This window comes from Notolabrus celidotus, chromosome 15 (genome assembly GCF_009762535.1).
Source record: "Notolabrus celidotus isolate fNotCel1 chromosome 15, fNotCel1.pri, whole genome shotgun sequence".
NCBI lineage: Eukaryota > Metazoa > Chordata > Actinopteri > Labriformes > Labridae > Notolabrus > Notolabrus celidotus.
In genome coordinates this window covers 24,235,243-24,253,774 of record NC_048286.1, presented here as the reverse complement: position 1 = coordinate 24,253,774, position 18,532 = coordinate 24,235,243, and the positions used below count along the sequence as shown (strand labels likewise).

The following is an 18,532-nucleotide window of genomic DNA, read 5'->3' as shown; positions in this document are numbered from 1 at the left end:
GTGTGGCTCTCTATTCCAATTCACTGAAAAATTAATAGACCTTATCCACTCCCAACACTCGAGCACAGAATTATTCATGTGACTGTATATGTATGCACAGGCTATACCTCTTACAAGGAAAAATAAGAATCAATTCAAAGCTGTCTCTGATCCCGCTGAGTTTGCCCCTGAACTCTAGGGTAGTTATGCTGAAAGGATGCTTCACATACATGTGCACAGCATAAAGCTGTTGTTCACAAATATGCACACTGAGCCAATTTGCCTCATTAACACAGATGTCAGGCTTTTCTAGAAACCTTCAGAGGGATAAAGTCCACCTCATCCCAAATTACTATCTCTTCACAAACCAGCATGGAATACCTCGCAGTTCACATTAATTATGCATCTGTATAGAAGGCAGCTGCATGCGTCTTCTGCAGCTTCTGCCGTCTTCTCTCACAAATAGCCAGAGAAGGGAGGGAAAGCGTAATGATGTGTTAACAAAGGTAGGAGCTCAGCTGGCCTGCCAAATTCATCACAGCTTAAGATTAGTTGCTCGCTAGGAATTTGCTGGCGGATTTCTTGTTTCTTTCCCATTGGTATTCAAATATGTGACTCAGTCTGGGTAAAGAGCCTTGGAAATCATTCACAAGTTGAAGACGTATTTGCAAAACACCTTGTCGGGACACAAAAGATTAGGAGAGCAGTTTGGCTGGAGATATGAGGCTTATTAAACGAGATGAGTGCAGTCTGAGAGGAGTTTCAAACAAAAACATTTGTTGTGGGGCGTCTAATGGTGGTGTATAATGTGGCCTTTTCTAATAAATGGATTTCATTTTTAATGTTGTACAATTTGTCAACTTATTTTTTTCCCACTGGGCTCAACTCTATGAACTTTATGCATGCATCCTCCAATTTTTCATACCCATTTGTCACATCTCACAAGCTTTTAACTGACTCTACATGAGCCAAATTTAGTACAGTATTTGATGACCTCTAGGCTGTGATATTGAGTTGTGAAAATTCCCCTTTAAAACCTGCTTACACTCGTTGTTGGCGTGCAACAATATTGACAGACTTAGATACATTTCTGTGTAACATCAAACAGATAGCTGTATTCAGTTTGAAATGCTCAAGGTGAGTTTTTTCAAAAAACTCTACTTCAACTATTTCCAGAGGAGAGGAAGTTACAGCTGAAAGCCTGGGGAGCAAGTTTAAAGAGGCCACATGTTCATCAGTGAAGAGGCGGCAGGTAAATAATATGAGGATGGATCTGTGCAGACAGGAGGCTTGAAGAGATGGAAACAATTCTGTGAGGATGAGTGTGTCAGCTCCTACAGCTACAGAGACATTCTGGAGGAAAAAACGATCACAATTGAAACCTTTTTCCTCAAGTATAAGACACAAGCACTCAGTGCTGCATCTGCCAGGCGACCAATAGCACGCCAGTTGTTTTTAGGAAAAGACAGACAGTTCATTGAAAGATAATATAAAATGCATCCCCTCTTATTTATTAGGTCAAGCACATTGGTGAAAGCTTTTCTATCTTTGAGTATTTGGTTAGATATATTACTTATGCGCAATCACATTTTGTAAAAAGAAATGGCTGCTGAAAGGATGAAAGCAGGTTGAAAAAAGGGCAAGGGAGTCACTTCAGGATCGCTTCTGCTTTGCTTTCATGATGTAATTCGAGAGATGCATTCAAATTAAGAGGAGATCATGTACAATTGATACATTTCAAGGGTTAGAAATCAAATTTAAATCGTTTTTCAGTCACTCCTGTACACCACTCGCATCCTCACGTTGCATTCTTGGTCATGCAGCATGTTCCAAGAAATGGACTAACAATGAAGAGGCAAGACACATTCAACACAGTCAGTTACTGAGAAAGACGAACACTGATGCATTTACAAAAAAAAGAGTTAGGAAGAGAAGGGAGGATTAGAGTGCCCCCCTGTGTATGGTGGAAAAAACTGCATTTGGCTGAAGTATGTTCAGTTGTTACACACAGCACATTTCAGTGTAGATGTGAGAATTGACTTTGAAAATGCTTGATTTTTTTATGTCATTAAATGTCTTTCACTTGAAGAACATAAACGTCCAAATCACAAGAGGACAAAGCATCTTAAACATTCAAAGACAGCACTCCTCGTCCTCATCGGTTTCCTTTGCCGTGCCTTTTTTGAAAAACAAATTCCCAGACCTGGTGCATCTCCACACATGCAAATAGGGGCAGCCTGGGTGTTTTCCATCACCTGCTGTGATTTACATTCTTGGTTTGTTTGGACCCAGTGCGTCTCCACGGGTGGTCAGAAAGGTCAGGACAGGTTAAAATGCACCAGACATACTAATTATGACATATGTATTACGATTCACAGTTTGACACGACCGGCATACAGCTGACAGATGCAAAGGAGCGACACACAGTCCTCCACATATAGCTCATGATCACATGACTGAGTGATGCTGTTCTCTGCTGCTGCAGTTCCAAGTCAGAAATATCTGTCTCTTGTGGATCTATTTTAAATCACAACAACATGAAATCAAACAGCATGTCAATTCTTTCATAACCTTTAGGGCAAAAGTACTGAGGAAAGTTAAGCCTGCTGTACACTCTGGTGTATTCACTACATATGTTTTTTAACTGAATTCATAAACATTGAACAACCTTTGAATGGTTTTGAAAGGAACAGAATAAACAAAGCTATACAGTGAATACAGCTTCTGACTTCAAACATTCATCACTGTAAAATCTAAATTTTAATAAGTGGAAGAAAAATAAACTTAATTTGTATCCTGATGTTTATTTTTTGTTATCAGGCCAAACACAAACAAAGCTATTTTAAAGCATAATATCTAAGTAAATAACTGGATTACAATTACATTTTGTAAAGATATTTGCATTCCCCAAAAAAATATTTTTGTTCCTGAACATTTCGATACTTTTAAATGGATTGGTATGAGAAATTTTGAAGATATTCATTGTCCCCAGAAGATGCTTCAAAATAAATGTTGTGATTTTACCTGTAGTGTCACCAGCAAGTCAAAGTTTAATGTAAAATGGGGCTTATTTGAACAACTACTAGACATATAAGAACATTTTTGAAGACATGCATTGTCTCTTAAAAGTTAAAATTCTGGGACCCTCCTCCTTTTTTTCCTATAGCACTGTCATATAAATTAAATTTATCCTTTAAGTGAGGCTTCATATTTGTATTGGATGAAATGCTCTGCAATTTGGTTCATACCATTATACCCCCTAAGGTAGAATTGTGACAGCTCAACATTTCTATTTTCATTATCACAATTGAATCCAATACATATGTTTGAGATCACATACTGTACAGTGTTTATCTTGGCAGCTATTTTATATTACATATGGTCAAAATGATTTTTAGTCCTAGACACAATTTTGTCATTTTTCTTTATAGTTTTGGTCTAGTTTTAGACAATTAAAATGTATGACATTTTAGTCACTACTGGTCACGACATGTTCATAGTTCACCTTTTTAACACTCTAACCTGTATAATATCTTGATTCCTTACCTTACTTCTGTAAGCTAGCCAAGACTATTCCACCAGTGCAATGTTGCTGTGCTGTCCCCACTGATCTACAATGGTATGGTAAGCTCATTACACAAAGATAAAAGTTAATCACACTCAACTACCTTGTCATCTTTGATAATTTACAGTTGATCGAACCTGTGAAACATCTTACTCCATATGCTCTCTAACATACTAGGATGAATGGAGGCTTTGACACTGAGCTATTTAAGATCAGTGAGGAGAAAAACGCAAACAGCAATGTATCTCCTGTCTTTTCCGCCTGTCCTGTTCAATAAAAGCTAAAAGCCCCAAAATAATAATAAAAAAAAAAACTGAGGTAAGAAAAACTCCCTCCCGTAGGCCTCAGATATGTTATACTGGGCTAATGGCTAAAATTGCCTTGAATAGTCAGCCAAACTAAATTCTGGCAAAGCAACTGTTTCATTTTTTTTCAGTCCTTTTTGCAACTTGTCATTCAAAAGGCCTCAAAGTCCACCCATGTGGTCCAGCTGAGCCTTCACATTTGGAAACTAAGACAGGTTTGCGAAGTGTTTTGAGAAGTGTCTTTAAGAAAAGTTTGAGGATGTGTCAGTGCTGCTAATGTTGTTCATGGGCTGTTAAGTTTCAGTATAAAGCATTAAGTCCTGATAAGCTCTGGTTCAAGAGGCTGTTGTTGATCTCTTTTATGTAAAAAGGACAGTGTTGAGTTGGAAGCACTCAGTAAATAAAGCATCTGTTTTATGAAATGTTACCACAGTGTCTCATTATCTTTCATTGTTAGTTAGCAGGCGAAAGCAAACAACATTTCACAACAGAAACCATTAATAACCTAAGCAAGTATTTGTTGTAACTGGGCTGTAAGCACGTTAAATTCAGCTGTAAAGTGAATCATTTTGATATTGGGGCCTAACAGGGATTGTTTAGCTTTTGGTGCCAGTATCAAGTGGCAATTTTATGAACTACAGTTTTGGGCTCCTCCAGTTTGGCTTAATTTTTTTAGCTAGTCAAGTGATAAAAATATTTTTTTAAACATCTTTACTGTTTTTGAGGCCAGAGGTAAGTTTATATCTGCATCAGATGCCATCTAATCAAAGAACATGCAAACATTTAAAACACAGACTTTCTGTTTTTAAGTACCACTGATCATGTACGTGGACTGAGGGCGCCATAACATGCATATTAATCAGTGCTTGTTTCTTGTTTAGCCACCTTGTTAAATAAGGAGCACAGCAGATATGCAAATGGTAGGATGACGAAGCTTTTTCCTTAATAGTGAATTTGTTTATGGCTATTTGTTTATGGTCGGGATCCTTCGCAGAGCTTCCTGACCATTGTTCATTACTGTAGTTAAATCTTATTCTGACTTTGATATGTGGTGTTCTACCACCGCAGGTCATTATGTACCCACATTTCTCATCATACTCAGAGAAAGCAGCTTTTAGCTCCAACTGTGTGATGACAAAATAAGGTGTTCAATAATCTTAAATAAAGAATCCTTATTTAGCTCTGTATCTTGTAGTATAAATCCTCTGCCTCTTTCATATTGCCACATAAATGTTCATAATGATGCCTGTTTTGGACAACAGGTGCGGTCAGCTTAAATCACAGCCCAGCTCTCCTCTCCTCGAGGTGCCACAGATGAGGAAGGATGCCCAGTCTCTCCCGACATCAACACTTTGCATACAGATTTCCATATATTCCATGTATGTTGGGTGGGGGTCATTTAGATTTGTTCAGTCACTTGACTCCCTCGTCTCCAAACAATCACAACTCCATCTTCAGACTGGCAGGACCTTATCTCTGTCTCCCTTCGTAGAGGACGAGGAGATGGCGATAAAGTGAGTTACTGCATATTTGATTATTGGGCCTTTACCATTTTTCATCAAACAACATCTTACAGCAGCCATGTGGAAAATACCAAGGAGTTTTTCACTCACTGTAAGTCTCACCTCGTATTAGTGTCTTGATTTCTGAAGGAGCTTGTAGGTTGCTGTAAGGTGTTTAACAGAGGATAAAACAGTGTTTGAATTTGTCTCCCAACATATTAGATACTTTGAATGATTGATCGTTTGGCCTTGCAGTGTGATATGCACGTCACAGATTACTGGGCTAGTGATAGATCTCGATGCTCTTTTCAAGGGTAGATTGTGTTGCTTCCCCAAGGATCCTCTGGGGGATGTTGAGACTTGGAGCGAGTCTGTGGACAGACTGCTCAGTTGTAAAGGTAAAGTCTTTCAATTTTACTTTTGCATATGTTCAACTGTATATGCGTTTGCTCCCTGCTTGATGTCATGTTTGATTTTTTTAGCTGGACAGATAGCTTTTCGGGAGTTCCTGAAGTCTGAGTACAGCGAGGAGAACATCCTGTTTTGGCTCGCCTGTGAGGAGTACAAAAAAACAAAGACGGTCCCTGAGATGATCTCATCTGCGAACAGGATCTACTCAGAGTTTGTCCAAACAGAGGCACCCAAACAGGTAAAAACTGCAGGCTAAACAAAGTAACAAGATTTTGTTTGCATTATATACTGCAAATAATGAAAAAAAGCCCCTTGGAGGGTTATCATCTGCATTTGGCAGGCCCATAGTGATGAAGTGACAACCATAAAGCTGTACATTTGTGCATTCTGTGCAGATAAAACCGCAAACTTTCTTTTTAACTGCACACGAGTTGTTTCCTGTCTGATCATTACAGTGAATGATAGTAAAAAAGAGTTGCCATAAGACACCCCTGGGCTATCCTGTTTGATTTCAGATCAACATAGATTGCGGTACCAGAGAAAGCATTACAAAGAACATCTCCCAGCCGACCCTGACTTCGTTTGATACGGCACAGAAGCTCATCTACAGTCTGATGGCCAGGGATTGCTACCCGCGGTTCCTAAAATCCGACATCTATCAGGGACTCCTGAGGCGAGGTGATTCAAGGTGACTGTTTTAAAACTGGCAGCCTCTCACCAAAGGCTCATGAAAAAAAAAAAAAAAAAACTTCTCTCCAACTCTGATCTACTGTAGCACGCTTTGATTTCAATGTGGATAACAAGTTCATGCAAGACAGTCCAGCTCCTAAGTGTAGCAGTGATAGTTTTTTTTCAGCCTGTGTGATTCAGACAGATACAGCTCAGATAATTTCTGGTTTGTATTATAATTTATCTCTTCAATTATGTTAAGTTAAAAAATAAGTCTCAAGAGAGAATGTGCACATAATTCTTCCCTGATTGTCTATTTTTTCCTTTTCCCTCATGAGGGTAGTAAAAAGAATCTCTTTCATTGTAAAGTATTATCATGTAATTGATTTAGCAAATTATAAATCCTCTTTCGCTCTGAGAAATTCAGCTTTAATACTAATAAATACATGAGTACATTCTTACAAATCCTGCCTTGTTTTGTTTTCTGTCAAAGGTTTAAATGTTCTACATTTATTTATTTAAAGGACTGTTTTTTAAATCCTACTGTTAAATATAATTGGCTGAATGACATTCGGGTGCGGTTACTTTGAATGTGATGCAAATCTACTTTTTTTTATTCAGTGCAGGCAAATAAATATGCGTAAACAGGGGTGTGTCACAAAATGGCATGGGGTGGCACTGCCCTCCTTGACAATCTGATTGACCACCACTGGTGCCGCCCCTTAATCCCACTATAACTATAAAGGCTGATTGCTCGTGGGTGGGACTTGTGCTCCAATAAACCTTGTGGCTGGTGTTGCATCAAGCTGCTAGTCGCCCTCATGAGGTTTTGATTTAGAACTTGGAAAAAAAACAAAAACTTTTGACGCGTTAAAATGTTACTTTTTTCATTGTGTATGACGAGTCTTTAGAGGACGAAGCACGGAAGAATGATATGTTGCCACGATCTTACCTTTGTTTGTTATTTATTTATTTATTTTTATTTAAGTCATCTTTTTTTAACCAGGACAAAATACACATTGACAGGCCGGATCACTGTTAAAGTTTCTGACCAACAATGAGCAGCCATACACAACCATAATTCAAAATACATGTCTCTGATAATAAAGCTTTACGTCTTTTTCTCCAGTTCAGTTTGGACCAGTGAGACATTCAATAAAATAAGGTCCTAGGACTGAAGATTATAAGCTCTGCTCTCTTCTGTATGATACAGATCAAAGGTATGAAGGAAGCAGACCTAAACTAGACTTGGATAAACTAGAATGTCCGGGTAGTAGTCTGCAGGAGACCAACCAGGGAGTTCATGAAGCAAAACAGTGATGAATGAGAGCTTTACTATTAGTAATGACCCTCAATGCTTCATCATGATACACAATGTCCAGAACATGTAAGCTTTGTGAGGGGGTGTGCATACACAAAATATCATCAAAGTCCAGCACAGTAATAGATACCAGCCTCTTTTTGGACTCAAGAGACAGGCAGGATTTGATTCTAAAAAAAAATCCCAGTTTCACTTTTAATCTTTTTAACAGCTGCTGAATATGAAGTGTGAAAGAGAGATTCATCCATTAAAATACCAAGATACCTGTATGGAAATACGAGTAGAGCTTGAAGTACTACGATGTAGGTAGGAATTTAACTTTTGTATGATACCTTGGAGCTTTGGTTCTTGGAGACAGAAATGATAAGTAGTCTGTTTAGGCATGTGCGCACACTCCTTTATAGTACGCAACCCTCCATAAGTCAGGGTACCAGATGGGCCACCCCAGTCAAAAAAATATAAACACACCCCCCACACTTAACAACTTTTTAATGACATAACAAATCAACCTTCCATGATGAAGAAGAGAAAACAATTTAAAACATCCAAAAACAAAAAAGTTAATTGAAGAATGAGACAAAAGATCAAAAAAAGAAACTAAGAATCCATTTAATGTTTCTGTGATTACAAAAACAGCACAGATACTGTATGTTCACCAGCTTAAAGGGATTGGCAAGTGATAGTTTGAAGGCCTTTGTTAATCTTATTTGCTAGAGGTAAATGGCTTTGCTGTGTATTGTGAACAAATGTTAGATCCAGGTTTGTTCTTGGTGGTTATTTAAAGGTACAGTGTGTAGTAATGTGAATATTGGTCAAATTCTAGATCGAAACACTCCCTTGCTCGCCCCTCCCATTGGTGAAGCGACAGTGGCCTTTTATGATGAGAAGCTCTTGTTATGCATGATAAGTATGATCCTCCATATGTAAAGTTTTTACCACCAATGACTTCTATTTATCTAATTTGTCTTTGATCTATTTTTGCAATCAAGAACAAAAAAACTTGGCGGTGCAAGATGGCAGCCTTCATGGATGCGGTCCCACTCCTCATTCTGAGTTAGCAAAAGATTGTGACTATTATATTCCATTTCTACCAAGTCTGTACCTCTAAATGCTGCCAAATACTACACACTGTACTTTTAAGTATAGATATGTAACCTAACAGAACATTAGTTTTTCTTGTCTGGAGATGATATTAATTTTGACAGTTTACCATAACTTTTAAAAATGAGTTTAAGATAAATAGCTTGCAAATCCCCTTTTTTGTTGAGGTGTTTTGTGTCATCCTTGATTCTTTTAAATGTTGTGTCTCACACAAGCACTGGCCAGAGAGCTTTCTGTTTTTATGCACCAAAACTTTGGAACTCTCTGCCCCTGGACATCAAAACAACAAGCTCTCTGGGTGTTTTCAAAAGTGAACTATTATTATTGTTATCATTATTATTATTATTATTATTATTATTATTATTATTATTATTATTATTATTATTATTATTATTATTATAACAACAACATTTATTTAGTCTATCTGTTTATTGCTTGTGTTTATCTGATCATTTTAACTTTAACTGATTTTTAATTTTTCTTTATACCATTATTTATTGTATCAATTTTATTAATTTTATTGTATTTTTTTTTTTTAAGTATTTTTCATGATGATGCCTTTCATTATTTTACCCTCTCTCTGTTGTTTTCTGTCTCTCTGTTCTTTTGTGAAGCACTTCAGGCTACATGCTTGTATGTATGAAAGGTGCTATACAAATAAAGTTGAGTTGAGTTGAGTTGATTAAGGCCATTGGCTAAAAAAAACACCAGATGGCAACAGAGGCCTTCACATCACATTATTCATCAAACAAGAGGACAGAAGCTGCACACTTCCTGTAACTGTACGTTGGGTTCCTGTAACACTTACAGGAGGTTTGTGCGCCGAGCACAGTGTTCAGAGGAAGTGTATGACAACCGTCTGGAGATAAATTTATCAGAAAGCCAGACACGCATAGGCGGGTAGGAGTGAACTTTCTGTGGCAATTCAGTTGATTTGATGCTGCAGAGTTCATTCACCATAAAAACACTTTGAGTCAAATCTGATAGAGAGAATCTTTCAGAGTAAACTCATTGTCCTTTATCTAAATCTCCCCTGAAAGGAAGATTAGTGCACGCTGTGTTGTGCAAAGTTTGAGGTAGAATTATATCATGTGAGATACTTTTCTCTGTTTGTATTAGTTTGTGTCTCATTGTAAGTGAGGACATGAGGGGTTTTACAAGCTTATATATCATGTATGTAAAATGCATGCAAATAATAGGAGAGAAAAATAAGGCAGGTAGTCAAGCTGACAACTTTAAGGCACAATGTTATGAACATCAAAGGAAAATAACTTGGCACTTCAGATTTAAATTTACTGCTTCACTGTTCCTTTTTGTACATTCAAACTCCAACATCTCTATGCTTTGTTGTGTTCTTGTGTTTGGGAAGAGGAAATAGGCACAGCAGGGTTTCTCCATATGACAGGGTGGTAGATGAACACTTTGTTCTGTTTATGTTGGGGGTGTGAATGAATGTTCAGAATTATTTTAAGAGTTGATGTTTAACATTCAGTTTTTGCACTGTGACAGCTCACCGCAACTTCCTCCTGCTTAGGCGACTCTGGTTGCTCTCACCTCTCTGTGGGGAGACAGTTTGAATTAGTACTGTACGAATAAAAGGTGCATTTTAAAACCACAGTGTAAATCTGCCATGGTAGTTATGTTGTGTAATGTTATGTAGTACAGAACATTGCTGTAGATACAGTCTGTAAGAGACAGGAGGACATTAAAAAGGGAGAAACAGGAGAGTTATTCTTTCAGTTTCTGGAGGAAACACAGATGGGTGTTACAACTGATAAAGAAAACGTTTGAGATGACAGTTTATGCACCACTGTGAGACAGCAACAGCTGCACTAGAGCACACTATGTTAACATCTGACATAAAAACGGTCACAAAAATCATCCAGAATATTTGAATCCTTGACTTTGGTGCATTTTGAGCGTATGCACATTTATGTCTCTACATTGATCAGTGCTGCTGCTTGTTCACCTTATTAAGCTTGTTTAAACAAACTTTAGCAAGAACTGTAGACATTAACTCTCAATAAGTATTAGTTTAGAGTAATACTTGAGGATGTTATATAAAATAAAACATTCTAGAGTATATTTTTAAAGGGCCATTCTTTTTTCTAAATACATATTTAGGTGTAACAGTTTCAGATTACAGATTCTTATCATAATTTCCTGCAGAATTTGTCACTTAGTACACAGTGCAATGTGTTGCCATGCAATCTATTCATTGGTTTCACAACAGTATGAACATGATCTTTTCAGAGACTTTAAAGTGTTACCTCTATGGAATTAAGTCCCCAAACGCATTATCACAGTAAAATAAGACATATAAAGATTCAACAATGACTGGATGAATGAAAGATCAGGGGTCACAACATAACATAAAACTGTTATATTTATATTCTTAAAGGCTCTGTGAGGAACTTTCATGTTGTGTTGATTCTGGTGACCCCTTTGAACGAGATCGGTAGTAAAGCCAAAGACTGCGTTTGTTGTGGAAGCAAATGAATGGAACACAGATCTTAATTTATCTTGAAATTTTAATATTGACAGTATTTTTCAGGATGCATGGTGTTAAGGTGATGGATTGATTTGTTTCTATGTTCAATTATTAACTATGACTTAATGACGAAACGTTGTAAACTCAGATTTATTGCAATTAGTTAGATTACTAAAGATGAGGTGGGTGCTGCATATAAACTCAGCAATTTTCAAGGGTCATGGTCATGAAGATGAATTAGTGTACGAGTGAGACTTTGGTGAGCCCCTTAGAGTGCCTTTAGAAATACAACAAATACACTCAAAACCTAAATTTGTTTCTGTTGTTATCTAACAGCTTTTTTAACATGTGGTCATAAGGTGAATAAAAATCTGCTTCAGCACTGACATAATCATTTGTGGGTAACCAATGCATTGGTTAACATTAATCTAGACCTCAATTTAAGGAAACTGGCACACTTTACTGTCTGAGTGGAAAGTGCATCAGTCCACAAGAAATATTTGAATACTTCTAGTATTTTATATCCTGGATTCAAATTTTCTTGTTTTCAGAGGCAGATTGCCCCTTTACCAAATAAAGGGTGTTATTCTATGAAGTTGATTTCCTGTAACTTGCAGCAGCTATCACACTGTTAGCACACATTTTTTCATTTTTCAAGGCTTATCTAAAGACTCAGGTGATTCCCTGAAATAATTTACTGTCGGCACACAATAGTTTACAGAAGCAGAATGAACTGAGTGGGTTTCCCCTGATTCACAAGCCCACGAGGAACACTGTTACATTTGGTGATATGGAAAAACAGGCCGAAGCCTTGAGCAGAACCAGACGATCTGCCACAGCAGTGTGGGCTGAGAAGGTGGGATAGAGGAAGATTCAGATACAACAAAAACAACAACAACAACCGGCAATACAGACTTTTGCCAAATGATACTTATAATAATGAATGTGGCTATTGGAGTCAACAGGTCTATTTCTACCATTATCAGCTTCAATAATGATGCTATAGTGGAAAATATTGTTAATTATAGCAGCTAAGAGTCAAGCAGATTAAGACTAACAATAATAATAAAGGTAATATAAGCAAGACTGATATTCACAGATGTAGTAGTTAAAGTCAAGGAGGCCCATGACAGTAAAGAGATAATAAGGTAGAGTAAGTCCTTTACTTTTCAACTGAATAACAAAGAAGTGCTGAATACAGTACAGCACATATCAAAGAGCAGCTTGGTTACTGGAATAAATGAGGGAAACGTATCAGTCATATTTTAACTTAAGATCTAGAGTGCTAACAACACTACTGTTACATAACTGAAGCTTACAGGAACCACACCTTTCACGATTATAACCCTTGAGTCTCTAGTTCTTTTTGAAAACTTTTGAAGCTTCCACAGAACTTTTCAGACGAAAGGTAAATGCTTTTCTTTTGTCACAACTTCCTGTCAACATAAAAACAGGAAGTCTGAGTGTGTTTGGGGGGTGTTACAGCATCAACCAAGAATTGAGAGTGCTTGTGGTTCTCGGTCGATGGTGTTGTAAAGGTGGTCAGATCAAACAGCATTCAATCCATTTTTTTATTTGAGGAGTGCAAATCCCCACAAAAGTTAAACCCATTGATATCAAACTCAATCCACTATGGAAAACTTCTATTTAAAAAGTACTAATCTAACTTCAATCAGTTCTAACTCTTTTAGCCCTACAATTGTGAGCCTTTAATGTAAAAACTTTAATCTGCAGTACAAAAAATAACTATTACTATCCAATACAAGCTATAACATTGAAACAAACAGTCATTACTTATGATATAATATGTGACAAGTCATTTTGAGAAAGAGACAAAGAAGATTTCAGATATGCGTCTTAGGATTGGATGTTGGTAGCGGATATATGACAACAAGTCAAGTGTGTGTCCACACAGCGTGGGAACAGACAAGTTGAAGGAGTGTGTCATGCTTAGGGACTCAGATGATGATGTGTTAGTGGAGTGACAAAACTAAATTGGATAGATATAATTAGGTATGTATAAATACATGAATGTTCTTTTGTAACCTATCGATTTTGTCACCTAACATCTACTCCTGCCAGAAGTATCAAAAAATTTAAAGAAGTAAAAAGAAGTAGTCACTCTTCATGCCAGTCTGTTTTCTAACTTCCTCTCAGGAGCTTGAAGTAAAAAAAAGTTAAAAAGTATGACATATTGAAGTGAGAGATTATTAGCTCATTAGCTTGTAAACTGACCGACGTGTCTAATTCAAAGGAAAACATTGAGACATTTTGTTAAGAGATTGATGAGGGGGAGGTGATGGTGGACTTCACTCGCTTTGGACAGAGTCAAGCTAACTGTTGTCCTTGCTAACAGTCGCTAGCTTAACTAATCAAACTGCTACTAGGCGTAGCTTCACAGCAGCCTTGGTCACACAGTTGTTACGTGATTATTTATCTTTTTATAATACTCTGTACACAAATCAAGAACCATAAACATTTCACTTCAAAACAAAAGTAGTTTTCTCTAAAGGTTAGCTTACTAACATTTAGCAACCAGAAGATAATTGTCATATGTGATTGAGTAAGAATATAGCAGCTAAACCACTTGGTATATTGCTTTGCGAGGGAAACATTTTGTTACTGGTGAGTTAAACTTTAATTTAATTAAAAGAATAATGTGTATTTTCTTCTTTAAGAGACAGAAAGTCCATAGACTTTATTAAGACAGTGTTGCTCCCACTGACAGTCTTTCAGAAAAGTGTCTCACGTTTACATCAACACCTGTTCGACCTGAAACTGACTTGATTAATGCTGAATCACTCTCAGTACAAATGTGTTCTAAAACATGAAACAGTATTCTGTGTCCAGGAACAGAAAACAAGACATTTGCCTATCAGCTGAACATGTTCCACTGCCTCGTCATTTGCATGAGCAGACATGTCAACATGCAGACCTAAATACAATACAGATATAGAAACAACTATAGCAGCAGTCAGTGCAAGTTTGCGTCATTTGCAGCTTCCTCTTTTTTCTGCGGTTGGCTCAGACTGATGCTGTGACGATGATCACCCAGCTCATTTCAAACTTCTGCTGTCGGTATATAAGTTGTCACCCTGTGAGCGGGGTTGTCAAACAGAAAAAGGCAACAAACTCAGACAGTTATACAGGAACAAAGCATTATCGTGATGCCAAGCCTTGTTACATCACCACCACAGGATCTGCGGCACCCCACCATAGACACCGCTAGCAAGATGAATGGAAAAGACAGGTAAACATTGTTTTATATGCATTTTATCTCCTGTTTGGATTTCTGATCAAGCTATTAGTAAAGGAAGAATATGTTGGTGAATTAAACCTTGTTGATTTGTGTTTTTTTTTCTCAAGAAATCTGAAGTCTCAACTGCAGCGTAGAAAATCTCAAGCCATAAACACAGAGGGGTAAGCGAAGACAAATGTCTCCATTTTACATTTCAATGTCAAACCTATTTGTTGCAAATGTGACTGACAACTCATATTTATTTTACAGGCTTTGTTTTGAGGAGATGTCCCAGTGGTCACACTCATTAGAGAGACTCCTGTCATCGAAATGTAAGTCAGATAATATGTGTTAAAGTATTTATTTTTGTAGTTTTATTGTCAGTTTTTTGACGCTGCATTCTAACGGTTGGTGATTTTTGTGTCCGTGTAGATGGAGTGAAGATATTCCAGGCCTTCTTAAAAACTGAGTTCAGTGATGAAAACATTGAGTTCTGGATGGTGTGTGAAGACTATAAGAAGATCAGGTCTTCCTTCAGGATGCCCTCCAGGGCCAAAAAGATCTTCAAACGCTACATTCAAGCTGAGGCTGTTAGAGAGGTATGCACAGTAGTGTTTATTAGACACATTTAAAGTAACACCTCTGCTTTACCCTGTAACTTATTGTCCTTACTTTTCTCCCTTTGTTTCAGATCAACATTGATCACAAGACCAGAGATCTGATCAGGGGGAATATGAAGGCGCCCACCCCCATGTGCTTTAATGATGCCCAGAGGATTGTCTACGGGCTGATGGAGAGAGACTCTTACCCACGTTTCCTGAAGTCTGACATCTATCGAGCTTTACTGGACTCAACATCAGAATCAACAAAGATTTAAAGATAACAGGTACCACAGGTATTATGTTTGTAGAAGCTTGACTGTGAAGCTGAGCACGGACTATACGACACAACCTGGATTGTGTTTCCCTATCCTGAGACTACTCTTAAATGCAAAACGCACTTCAATGTCTTCATCTAGACATTATGCTTTATTGCTGGGTTTAAGAGGAAATGCTCCTCTGTTCAATGCCAAACAGTTTGTTCACAGCCAGCTGGTATAAGGGAAAATAATGAGCCAAAAGAGGGCTACATTTGTACATGAACCAACAGCGGTTGCTGTTAAAGCTGCTGTAAAGAAAAGGACTTTCCAGAGAGACTACAACAATGAAACAAAGATGTCAGGGACTTTCTGCAAGAGATGCCAGGAAGTGGATGTGGTGCATACAACACCCAAGATGCATGTGCACACTCCGGGATTTACATTTGCACTGAGTCTCAATCTTATTGTTATCTCACTAAAGCAATGGTCTACATCAGAAGTGCTATCTTATGGGATGTTTTTTGCAGTTTCTCAGTATGACATCAGTACTGCGCATTAGCCTACATACTAAGTCCCACTTATAAGTTTGTTATAAGCTACTATTAAACTGTGTTTCAAAGTTTGTCTAAAGGTTCTGCATGTGAATATTTGAATTTATTTGTACATATTTGATAATAAATTATATGATTTTGTTGAAATCTGTTGGGAAAAATATTTTCAATGAAAAGCGCTGCAATTACTCAAATGTGTCCTTATCAAAAATGAGCCACAAATGACCTCAGGTCTCACAGCATCTCATGAATCAGGAAGAAAATTTAGAGAAAAAGTCACCATTTATCAGTAAATATGTTATTGTTCTTTGACATTTTTATTCATAGTAACTTTATTTTGAACTCAGGGTCTTGAAAAGTGATAAATACAGTACAAAGTTCACCAGGGTTTTTACCAGGCCACATGTTTCATTATGTGTTGGTGAAAGTTGTTTAGTCAAAAGTTTATTAAATGGGTAAAGTTTAAAATTGTAGGAAACATTCTCATTAATTGTCTTGCAAAACATTACATGAGAGGATTGGTATCACTCTTGTATTGGTACAGTCCATGTCAAACTAGTCAGCAGCAGGTTAGCTATAGGTTAGAAGTCTGAAAAGAGCTAGTATGGCTCTAGGATTAGGTCAAGAAGTCCCCTTCCAGTATTGCTGAAGCTGGTTTTTGCATTTATGTGAGAGATGATACTGGATGTGTCCCAATACAGGAGTTGTATCCTTGTAAAGGTGCATTTGAAGGCAGATTGCATCACAGCAGCCCATCGAAGGCAGTCCCAGTTTTGTAGACTACTTCAAATGCGGCCAACAATTGGGTCCTACTTTTTCTGAGCTGCAAAAGATGCATCAGGTGCATCCCTTGCAGCCCATCACACTCCATGATTATTTGGGTGCCAATTCAAACGAGATAGTATACTCTTAAATGGCCAAGTAATACACTGTTAAATATTAGTATTTGGTTTTAACCATAGTACTTAAAATGATCTTTAAAATGATTGAAGTGGTCAAGTTACCTGCACCTATCTCATTTGTTTAACCATGCAATAACATAATATCTTATGCCATGATAGCAGTCTTACCTAGTGTCCATGTGCTTACACTGGCGAGTGGGTTGTTAGAGTGGAATGGAGCAGCACCCTGTTGGGGTTCTGTTCATATACCGTATAGCGACCACTCCCCATGCAATATCTCATGTATTATACTACTTACTTAATAAATCAATAATTTTAAACCACTTTGATTTGGAAATTATTTTAATGATTTATAAAATAGAAACATGACTGTTACACTCACAGTTTGAGCTGTGCCCATTGTATTTGTTAACTCTGCGGCCTGCTCAGAATGAGCCAACTTAGCTGTTATTGCCCACATTATACCAGTTTAAAAACATTTCAGATGCTTTTCTCTCAGAACCTGTCACTTTCCATTCCATGTATCAGTCCTGATCAGTGCAATTTTTTTTTTTTAACCTTTATTTAACCAGGTAAAACCCATTGATCTCTTTCACGAGGGTGACCTGGCCAAGAGGTCAGCAAATTGCAATTGGAAGAATAAAGACAGTCAAGGGAACCTGCTGTTAATGAAGGTGTTTAAAAGTTTATAAATAATATGCAGGCAATCAGAAATTGGACCTTTTTGTCTCATTGAGATCGGTCTTGTTTTTGTACTTTATAATTTAATTTTTGTAGCACTCTGCTCCATGTTGTATATAAATAAAGCCTTATAAATAATACACATTTGATATAATGTATGGTTTTTTTTACATTAGTGACTCATTTTACATATCATTTTACATTATTTTAGCTAATATATTCATTTTAACAAGAAAAAATCTGAGGAGCCACTTGGGAGCCGAAAGAGCCGGCTCTTTGTAGTGAGCCGAGCCAAAAGAACCGGCTCTCTAGAAAGAGCCGAAATTCCCATCACTAGTCATGAAACTACTGCTGTATCATACTGTGTCCCATTGAGTGTTTTTTTCATGTGCCATCTTCTGTTTTGTAGATTCCACTGCAGTAGCCTAAACAGTTTTAGTGTCTTGAACTTCTTCTGCCCTCTTTCTGCTATTTTCTTCTTCTTTGTTTTACCAGCCTGTCACAGTTTGTGTTTAGAGTTGTATCCATTGGTGTGCTGTCAAAAAATAACCGACCGTTGCTATGGAAAATGTACCAATCAGAGTAGAGTATTTAACACAATGGGGGAATAAACTAACAAAGTAAGCTAGTGACAATTCATGGGTGAAATCAAAATTACTAAGATTTCATGTGATTGATTTTAAGCACATGTTTCTCCAAATTCTGTGAAACCGTTTGGCTAGGAATACAGCATACGTTTGAGGGACATGGGACTGATGGGACTGCAGAAAAATAGGGCCAACTAGTAAGACATGAGGTTGTTGAATAACACCAACACCCACAAAGCACACACTTCAGTGTTTGTGTGCCACTGACCTTCCATGCTTTTGAAATATTTTCAGGCAATTCAATCACCTTTTGATTCATTCAGCCTTTGTTTTAGTGTGAGGCCCTCTACAAATCAATGGAAAATCAGAT

General features: G+C 37.4%; 2 protein-coding genes across 3 annotated transcripts; both read left to right on the top strand.

The window, feature by feature from the left end:
- The first annotated feature begins 4,687 nt into the window (after positions 1-4,687).
- Positions 4,688-6,839, top strand: LOC117826434 (regulator of G-protein signaling 21-like). 2 transcript variants are annotated; one of them, XM_034702482.1, is made up of 5 exons: positions 4,755-4,769; positions 5,112-5,363; positions 5,670-5,749; positions 5,834-6,000; positions 6,278-6,839. In XM_034702482.1, exons 2-5 carry the CDS (start codon positions 5,164-5,166, stop codon positions 6,452-6,454), a joined length of 624 nt encoding a protein of 207 aa, XP_034558373.1. In that variant the 5' UTR covers positions 4,755-4,769; positions 5,112-5,163; the 3' UTR covers positions 6,455-6,839. The 2 variants fall into 2 exon arrangements, with proteins under 2 accessions (XP_034558372.1, XP_034558373.1); XM_034702481.1 differs by having other exon boundaries at positions 4,688-5,363.
- A 7,203-nt stretch (positions 6,840-14,042) lies between these two features.
- On the top strand, positions 14,043-17,214 carry LOC117826435 (regulator of G-protein signaling 13-like). Its single transcript, XM_034702483.1, has 5 exons — positions 14,043-14,594; positions 14,711-14,764; positions 14,853-14,914; positions 15,015-15,181; positions 15,274-17,214. The coding sequence occupies exons 1-5, from the start codon at positions 14,512-14,514 to the stop codon at positions 15,457-15,459; spliced, it is 552 nt and encodes a 183-aa protein (XP_034558374.1). The 5' UTR covers positions 14,043-14,511; the 3' UTR covers positions 15,460-17,214.
- Positions 17,215-18,532: the final 1,318 nt, after the last annotated feature.